The 10,033-nt window shown below is 39.4% G+C and overlaps 1 protein-coding gene across 2 annotated transcripts; it reads left to right on the top strand.

Annotated features, from left to right (window-relative positions):
• The first annotated feature begins 4,189 nt into the window (after positions 1-4,189).
• tmem177 (transmembrane protein 177) lies at positions 4,190-7,593 on the top strand. Of its 2 annotated transcripts, none has more exons than XM_047370833.1 (3): positions 4,190-4,297; positions 5,618-5,871; positions 6,647-7,593. In XM_047370833.1, exons 2-3 carry the CDS (start codon positions 5,671-5,673, stop codon positions 7,376-7,378), a joined length of 933 nt encoding a protein of 310 aa, XP_047226789.1. In that variant the 5' UTR covers positions 4,190-4,297; positions 5,618-5,670; the 3' UTR covers positions 7,379-7,593. The 2 variants fall into 2 exon arrangements, with proteins under 2 accessions (XP_047226789.1, XP_047226788.1); XM_047370832.1 differs by having other exon boundaries at positions 4,243-4,322.
• The last annotated feature ends 2,440 nt before the right edge of the window (positions 7,594-10,033 follow it).

Genomic DNA, 10,033 nt, shown 5'->3' with positions numbered 1-10,033 from the left:
CTGACAGCAGACAAGATATTCTCAAGGAAATGTATGAATTAGATACGGTATATGGAGATTTATGTGGATCAGTTCCCATAGAGGAATAAAAGGCAAAAAAAAAAAAGCAAATATTGACCCTAACTCAAGGCATGAACCTTTATTTTATAAAAGAGTACTTCTGCACTTACAAAGTAATCACTATGTCTCCATAAAAGTACACTTGCAAACAGAACACTTGGTACGTTGTGAAACCAGCTATAACATGTACAAATACTCTGTACAAACTATGGCTGAAGGTTCCACATAATGAACACCTAGGTCAATTACAACTTCAGTCTTTAGAGGACTAATTACTGACAAGTCAAATGCCCAAAAACATGAAAAATAAAACATTTCCTGTCTCTGACTGGTTATTTCTAGCATGGAATTACAACCCATTTGTCCCTAGCTGATGCCTTGAGACGTTGCCTCTGCCTTTTCTCATAATGTGCATTTGTCATGATGTCATCAGTGTTTTGCAGAGCCCAAAAATTAAGCAATGCCGGGGATATAATGCTACCTTGTCTTACTCCATTACAGACCTGAAAGGGTACAGTCACACAGTTGGCCCACTTGACCTGCATAGAGATCTTACTGTATATTTAGGTTCACCAGCCTGGCACAGTTTTGAAAATTGTTTTCTGGGATTTACACGATCAAAAGCCTTAGAGGCATCTAGGAAACATTTAAAAACTGTACAGTTTTTGCTATTATAATTACTTAGTAATTCTTTTAAGGCAGTTGTAAGCCATGTATGCACATATCAGTGTCATGTTTAGTCTCAAACCCAGATTGATTCTCTGTAGACATTATTTTTTTTTCAAATCTAGGTAAAATAATAAGTTCAAATACTTTTGATAGTATATTTGCAAGGGCAATGAGTCTGTAAATATCTGAGCAGCCCACTTTACCTGTGTTGTCCTTCACAGGAGATACAAATACTTTCATCAAGGAGTCTGGGATAAAACCATGCACAATAAAACTAGTAAAGCACAAGGCAAGTAGAGGAGCTAACCTCGAACTAGCAGGTTTGAGATGCTCAACAGAAATAAGATCCATTCCTGTAGTCCTATTTGCAAACAGCTGTTTGATTTCTTTGTAATTCTCGTGAGTTTTGATAGCTTCAGCAATATCAACATGATCAACCTGGTAAGATTCATTCTGTACACAGGAAAATAATTTGCTATAATGCTGTCACCATTGATCAAGAATCATATTTGTTCCAGAGACACGTACTGTACAAGGAAAGGTGACATCATCATCTGGGCTTGTTTTCTTAAAGTTATAGTAATCTTGATTTATATAAACTTCGGAATATAAAGAAATGAATAACAATACTCGAAAAATATTCATTCTCTTTTTTTAATAACTCTAAAACATTGTTGGTCATTTTCACTGATCAAAAACAGGATGAAGTTAGTCTGATTTAATGTTAAATGGTGATTGAAATAATAAATGAATATAAGCAGCTGAAACCAGATATTAACAAACACTCCATATTAACAAATGACCCTTGTTCTAAGTTTGCAAACTTAATTCAGTTTTACCTTGAACATTTTATAAGTTGGTAATGATGCAGAAGAAAGTTTACTTTGAAGCCTAATTTATTAAGGGCTTCGTGTGCTAAAGTTGCATCAAACCGCCAGAGTATTACTGTGCTCTATATAGTATAAAATCTAGTTAAAATGCACCTTTTTGCTTTCGTAGATATTGACAACATGTTCACACCACAAACACAAGGCAAAGCAATTTGAATCCATTTGGTCTTAGGAGTTAAGGTCTACATTTGCCATGTTCAAACAGATCCAGCGTTCTGCATGACTTAGAAGTTAGTACTAGTAGCCACTTAAAAGAAGTGCTTCCCCGAAACCTTGGTAATTACGAGGTTGTTTGTCAGCAGGAACTCTGAATGGTTGCTTCCAACCACAGAAGACAAGAGAAAAACACTCAGGAACGTGGTTGTTCCATGAAAAATGCCTGTGCAGATACATTATTCAAGAAGACACACAGTACGTGGTTAGAAAGTGTTCACTCAGTCGTGCATAAATAAAAAGGGGGGAAATACCGAGCACCACATCTAATGCACAGACAGATATAGCAGGTTTCAGAATGCATTTAATATAGCCATGGAAAAAAGAGAGGGAGTGTAAAACATTAAACTAATATTTGGAGCAAAACCTGATCTGCATTGTTTCTCTGCAAATATTTTGGCATTACATATTTCATTGTGCTTGTTTCAGCTGACATGAGTGACAGGAAATTAGTAATGTTTAATGATGTTGTTATCTTACGTATTTACATGAATTCCAGATACATTTGAAAGTACCCAGACACCTAGTATGCATGGATACACAATATTTTCATAATGTGTAAATATGCTCTCCAGAAGGTCACTGGAGACTGCTCCTACTGTGCTGTGTACTCATGTGTTTTCAATCATTTCATCAAACAGCAGTTTAAGAGGACCAGCAGGCTCTCCAACACTGCCAGACTGTCCCACTTGGTTGCAGTAGCCTAGCTCTCCCAGTTGCCATGCCCATAGTGATTCCTTGTTCCTCAGATAGTGTCTCTTTGTAGCTTACAACTACCACCTTGGGACTTACCTCACGCCCCTACCTGAGATGAGTTTCCAAGGAAGAGATTTCCTCGAAGGAGCAAATCTCTTTCTGGGTCACACCATAACTGCCTTACCGACCAAATTACTATAACTCACCTATATATCCACCCTCATCAAAAAACAAACCCACGGAGATCACCAAATGTGCCAGAGGAAACACAGATCAAATACTCACCTGAGATTGCCTGTCCAGTGCTTGCTTCAGCCAGCCCTGGATCTACAGCCCTTCCCCTGCACCAGTTCTCTTCATAACACAAGTAAGGTTCAATCAGAGCTCTCAACATCAACATCCAGTTCCCCTGATTTCCTGCTCTGCTTCTTAAGAATGGTAGCTTCTCCAAGACATTTAATCAATATTTTGTACAGTTTGTAAAATCAGCATTGTCCCAACCTTAGAGAACAAAATCTTCCATCACAGCTGCAAGTTTTTCCTTAGCTCATACTTGACACTGTTAAACACACTTTGTAGAAATCTATAAGAGTCACAGAATATCCTTTAAATATAAAATTCCCCTTAGGTCAGAAATAACTGGAATTATCATATCTGCACCTAGGAGGTCGAAGCTTGTCCTTTTAGAAATGCAAGAATTCATTGATTTAGGCTTTGGACAAAGCAATCAAGAGGTGGTGAACTAATTGTCTGGGGTATTGATTTAGCTATTTATTGAGAGGTCACCAGAATGGACAGAAAGTTCAAAAGATTTTAATTGGACAGCTAACTGCTTTGCTTTTTGCAGATTCTAAACATTTTTTTGAGAAGAGCACAGTGTGAGCATTGCTCATGGACACTTTCTTATTGACATTCACGTCATATGAACAAACTGCAATACTGATTTCCTTTAAGGCTTTCAAACTACAATTCATGTCTCTCTAATGAACCTTTAAACACTAAATCAGTGCCTCAACTTTGACTCATATTGTGGATGCAGATATAGTTCGTGCAAATGTATTCAAGGGCAATACAACACCAAAACCAGAGTACAGTTTGCTCTCATGAGACCTTCCACACCTTAAAATTTGTCAAGTGTTGCTAAGATAAATCCCCCTTATAAAACAACTGTTCCTGCATTAACCTGAAATGCTTTTGTGCATTTTGTGACCTCAGATCTTTAGATTTGGTAGGTGTGAAGATTATCTAAAATTTTTAAGAACGTGACAAATGGTGATAGAACTTCAGGTATGTTATCAAAAGTAACTACTGTCCATCTATCTTTTCAGCTTTATGAACCAAGAAAGTGACTTATTTTCCTCCTCTAACAGAATTAAGTTTGCCAAATCTGTACACATAGTGATTGCAGGAACAAATTCCTGGAACTGTTTTTTTTAACTCTGTGTTTATTAATTCACTCTATCTGTATAAACTATTTTATATTTTCCTTTTTGTTGCTTTTTTATTAAATGCATATATTTCTTTTTTATTTATTTATTCTGCAACACGCAAGCTATATTTTAGTTCCTTTATTGTTTCATTCCTCTGTATTTTTAAATAATAAATATAATAATATAAAATAAATATCTGGAAAACCCCTAATTTTCCCGTTCTCATGCTGTCGTTAACTTGTCGTAACACGCTTTGATTACGGCAGCTTAATCGCTTTACGGACTCCAGCGGCAGTGTTTTGAACCACGTAACTGTCCTTGTAAATATGCAGCGGACATGTGAGTTTATTTTCTCTAAAACAGGGTAAAAACAGCAGATTATTTAATATTGTTTCTATCTTGATAATGTGTTTAGAAATATTGTTTACAGGCCTAGCATAGCAACGTTCGTAGCTACACTGAGTTAGGTACACTCAAAGTTAGCTTAACACTCCCTTGTGTTCGGATACGATTTATTCGCCTGTTTCTCTGGAAAGAACCTTGTCTTTTTCTGAGCTAAACTCGCTCGCTTTTGTGCAAACCCCCTTTCGTCAACACACACTTTTTTCTATAACATTAAACATGTTCGGATCAGTTTCCAGTTTTAAAAAAAAAACATTCTTGCGACCTATTTTCAGTTTTCTGGCAGAAGCCATCAGATGTTTCTTGGGACTGAGCAGGAATGTCAAAAGGTTCATGATGGTATGACCTCTGACAAGGTTCGGAGGGCTTTTGGAAGCGAAACAGGCCCTCAGCATCACAGATCCTCCCTACTAAACCATGGGCATGAGGTGCTATTCCACTATATGTACCCTTAGTTTCAATCCAAATCAGCCGGGACACATTGTTGCTCAATCTTAGTTTCATCTCACCAAAGCAGTTCCAGTTAAAGTCCCAGTAGGGTTTGTGATTCCAATGGTAGGACAGTAAAGGCTTTTTCCTGGTAGCACGCCCAAAAACATCACATCTTCATCAGCCTACAGTCAATAGCTAAAATTGGCCTCTTACATACCCCAGTGAAATTAAAAGACATGGATTACTAATTAAAACTTCATAGAAACTCCGATCAGCTTAGGTTAGAAATACATTTTTAAAAATGTTTCAATTCATTTATTTTATCGGAATTGTACCAATAATTGTCCCAACAGGGAGTTGTTGAAAACAAATGTTAATGCGTTATTTCCAGGCTTGTTATTTAGTTGCAGCCTACTAATGCAGAGAGGTAGTGATTGCATTCTTTAAAAGATGATGCCAATGTCTCAAGAAATCCAAAGGCAGTTTAGACATTAGCTGTTGTTCAAAACATGTTTTTAAAATCATGATATAACAGTTCCAATCACAGCTTTGTAAAAAGAAAAAAAAAAAAAAAACGTTTTTAGCTGACAGTACCTACTAAGATCCACTTCTGCTTGGGAATCAAAATGATAAATCGCCCCTGAATAGAAAACAGGACCACAGCGAACATTCTTGCAATAATTTATCACTGCACTTCAATGTGATGTTTTCCTTTATTTATTCATATTCATCTTATATATCTTCCCATTTTTAAAATTTTTTAATGTTTTTCTTCTTTGTTTATTGCATGTAGAGCCTGATGAAAGATTTTTTTCCCCTTCACAGATGTCACGTACTGAAAGCTGCTGCACCAGGTTGAAACATCATAAAACCACGCGATGGCATCTCGTTTGCTCCAGTTCTCGGTGCTTCTTCAGAAGTACCGGGCTCCACTGCTCATTTCGAGCTGTGGAGGAGTCTTTGCAGCCAAAATGTTCTACCATGCTTTCCCTGACTTATCCTACCGTCAGCTCTATCAGGCCTGGTATAAAGGAGAGCCAGTGGTGCTGTCGGAAAAGCTGGAGAGTATCTTTCAGCAGGTGGTTTCGCTTGTCTTCTGTCCCATTGTCTCTCCACTAAAGATAACATTCAAATACAATTTTTTAAAATATTTCTTTTTAGGCACTAGTGGCTTTTATTGAATAGTATTTTGACACGAAAGAGGGGGTAGAGAGAAAGGGAAGACATGCAACAAATGGGCCGAGACCTGGAAATGAACCCAGGACAACCATGTTGAGGACTATGTTCTCTGCACATAGTGTGCCTGCTCTACCAACTGAAATAAATAAATGTAATCAGATTTGCAGTCTTGGTAAATAAAATGAAGGACAGTAAGACCTTTGTCTGCACAGTTCCATTTATACAAATGTTTTAAATTACATTTTCAGCAGTTTTAAGTCTTTTTAGTTATGTTCAAATTTGTTTATTATCAATATGTTTAAATATGTAAGAAAAACACAGACTTCGGTAGTGTAACCTAATTATTTCCTAATTATTGTTGTTTTCTGGAGTTTGCATGTTCTCCCCATGCATGTGTGGGTTCTCACCGGGTTCTCCGGCTTCCTCCCACAGTCCAAAGACATGCCTGTTAGGTTAATTGGTCTCTCTTAATTGCCCTTAGGTGTATGAATGAGTGTGTCCGTGGTTGTTTGTGTGTTGCCCTGCGATGGACTGGCGACCTGTCCAGGGTGTACCCTGCCTCTCACCCATAGACTGCTGGAGATAGGCACCAGCTTCCCCGTGACCCACTATGGAATAAGCGTTGGAAAATGACTGACTGACTGACTGTTGTTTTCTGTGTTATTGTCATTTTAGGTGCTTAAGGACTTTGGTGTCAACCCACCCAAGACCTTCTCTGCTTTTGCCTCCTTTGGGTTCCACCCAGTCGGTGCTGGAGTTCCGTGGCTTCCTGCCGGGGCCCAAATCGGCATCCCGGCCAACTTTAACAGCAGTGCAGACGATCCGAGCGGAATAACCAACCGCAACATCTTCATCAACGGTAAAACAGTGGACTGGAGCAGCGAGGCCGGCTGTGCTTTGAAGGAGGCGCTGGTGTTCTCTCTTGAGGCGCAGAAGTTTGCCATCGCTCGGGAGGTGGCCCGCTTACAATCCGGGGGACCTGTCATGACGGCTACTGTTGCTCCGTTCTGTCTGGGTGGGGTTTGGGTGTACAGCGTGGTGCTAAAACAGGTGTTGGGGCTGCATGGCGGCCCCGTGCTGATGCGTGGGGTAGTGAATGTTTTGGCGCTGGGAATCGGGGCTGTTTCTTATTTCCTCTCCTCAGACGCTCTCAGCCAGTGGATTGACTATAGCTCAGACCGGCGTGCAGCTAGAGTGTCTCGGGAATACGCCAGAGGAGGAGTGGAGTTTTATGATAAAATCCTGTCCAGAAACAAGACGCTGCGCTCACTGATGGGACAGAAGGGTGAGGAGATGTACGCCCCCAGCGGGAACCTGTTTCCTGCTCATGTCTTTCAGTTGAAGCACACGCCTTACACCTCCAGGAAAGAGGGCATCCTCGCTCTGCTGAAAGAGGAGAAAGCATAAGAGCTTTTACAGATGTTAGAAATGTTTAATATTTAACTGCAAAGCTGTTACCAGCAGGCAGGTATTTCTAATAGAAATACATCATTCTGTATCTGCTGAATGTTTTATTGTTTGCTATGAAAGTATACAACTATTTTAATTTAAATAAAGTGGATGCAGATGTGTAATGGCTTGTGTGACTGTTGTCCAATAAAAAGATGTGGTTTATTCTGAAATCACCTGACAGTTACTGTTTTAATGAATTGGCATTCAAGGATGTGTGTTAAATACAAAACCCCTTGAACATTTTCACATTTTAGCCATTAACTTCAACCTATTTAAATGGGGTTGTACATGATAGATCCATGGAAAGTAGAAAGTAATGGTGAAGTTGAAGGAAAATTATGTCCTGCCACAGATTCTCAACTGGATTTAAGTCTGGACTTGGACTAGGCCATCCCCAACAGCATGATTCTGCAGATTGTGAATTTGTGATTGTGGCGTACTCTTCTCCATTTTAATATTTTACTGCTCTATGTAATGTTTATATTCTGGAATATGGTTTGCTGTGTTCTTTTGTCTTCATGGTGCTGTTTGTTCATTAATGTTCTCTAACAACCCTCTGAGGTTCACAGAACAGCTGGATGTATGCAGACATTGAATTACACGCACATTTTGACTCCATTTACTAATTAAGTGACTTGTTAAGGGAGATGGCTACACTGGATTTTATTTAGCGGAAACGGAATAAAGGGGGATGAAAGTAAATGCATGGCACATTTTTTACATTTTTCTATGTAATTAAAAAAAAATTGATCCTTTCCTTTTACTTCACAACTACAGGTCCTTCTCAAAATATTAGCATATTGTGATAAAGTTCATTATTTTCCGTAATGTCATGATGAAAATTCAACATTCATATATTTTAGATTCATTGCACACTAACTGAAATATTTCAGGTCTTTTATTGTCTTAATACGGATGATTTTGGCATACAGCTCATGAAAACCCAAAATTCCTATCTCACAAAATTAGCATATCATTAAAAGGGTCTCTAAACGATCTATGAACCTAATCATCTGAATCAACGAGTTAACTCTAAACACCTCAAAAGATTCCTGAGGCCTTTAAAACTCTCAGCCTGGTTCATCACTCAAAACCCCAATCATGGGTAAGACTGCCGACCTGACTGCTGTCCAGAAGGCCACTATTGACACCCTCAAACAAGAGGGTAAGACACAGAAAGACATTTCTGAACCAATAGGCTGTTCCCAGAGTGCTGTATCAAGGCACCTCAGTGGGAAGTCTGTGGGAAGGAAAAAGTGCGGCAGAAAACGCTGCACAACGAGAAGAGGTGACCGGACCCTGAGGAAGATTGTGGAGAAGGGCCGATTCCAGACCTTGGGGGACCTGCGGAACCAGTGGACTGAGTCTGGAGTAGAAACATCCAGAGCCACCGTGCACAGGCGTGTGCAGGAAATGGGCTACAGGTGCCGCATTCCCAGGTCAAGCCACTTTGACCAGAACAGCGGCAGAAGCGCCTGACCTGGGCTACAGAGAAGCAGCACTGGACTGTTGCTCAGTGGTCCAAAGTACTTTTTTCGGATGAAAGCAAATTCTGCATGTCATTCGGAAATCAAGGTGCCAGAGTCTGGAGGAAGACTGGGGAGAAGGAAATGCCAAAATGCCAGAAGTCCAGTGTCAAGTACCCACAGTCAGTGATGGTCTGGGGTGCCGTGTCAGCTGCTGGTGTTGGTCCACTGTGTTTTATCAAGGGCAGGGTCAATGCAGCTAGCTATCAGGCGATTTTGGAGCACTTCATGCTTCCATCTGCTGAAAAGCTTTATGGAGATGAAGATTTCATTTGTCAGCACGACCTGGCACCTGCTCACAGTGCCAAAACCACTGGTAAATGGTTTACTGACCATGGTATCACTGTGCTCAATTGGCCTGCCAACTCTCCTGACCTGAACCCCATAGAGAATCTGTGGGATATTGTGAAGAGAACGTTGAGAGACTCAAGACCCAACACTCTGGATGAGCTAAAGGCCGCTATCGAAGCATCCTGGGCCTCCATAAGACCTCAGCAGTGCCACAGGCTGATTGCCTCCATGCCACGCCCCATTGAAGCAGTCATTTCTGCAAAAGAATTCCTGACCAAGTATTGAGTGCATAACTGTACATGATTATTTGAAGGTTGATGTTTTTTGTATTAAAAACACTTTTCTTTTATTGGTCGGATGAAATATGCTAATTTTGTGAGATAGTAATTTTGGGTTTTTATGAGCTGTATGCCAAAATCATCTGTATTAAGACAATAAAAGACCTGAAATATTTCAGTTAGTGTGCAATAAATCTAAAATATATGAATGTTAAATTTTCATCATGACATTATGGAAAATAATGAACTTTATCACAATATGCTAATATTTTGAGAAGGACCTGTATGCACTACTTTGTGTTGGTTTAGGAAGTGAAATCCTTGTAAAATACACTGACGTTTTTGGTTGTAGCATGAGAAGATATGGTTAAGTTAAAGGGGTGGGCAAACTTTCATAAGATGAAATATGAACAGACCTTTTCGATTCACCGTTCTAAATAAATAGTACATTTAAGTAAAGTCTGGGATGTTAGACTTAACCAATTTTTGTATATCATCATCATCACAACATTGAT

This window comes from Girardinichthys multiradiatus, chromosome 7 (genome assembly GCF_021462225.1).
Source record: "Girardinichthys multiradiatus isolate DD_20200921_A chromosome 7, DD_fGirMul_XY1, whole genome shotgun sequence".
Lineage (NCBI taxonomy): Eukaryota > Metazoa > Chordata > Actinopteri > Cyprinodontiformes > Goodeidae > Girardinichthys > Girardinichthys multiradiatus.
The sequence above is the reverse complement of the archived record's forward strand: the minus strand, read 5'-3'. Positions and strand labels throughout refer to the sequence as shown.

Excerpts from the sequence above, each read along its gene's own strand:
- tmem177 (XM_047370833.1), top strand. The coding sequence starts at position 5,671 with ATGGCATCTCGTTTGCTCCAGTTCTCGGTGCTTCTTCAGAAGTACCGG. Across the intron at positions 5,872-6,646 it reads TGGAGAGTATCTTTCAGCAG|GTGCTTAAGGACTTTGGTGT; the intron begins GTGGTTTCGCTT and ends TTGTCATTTTAG.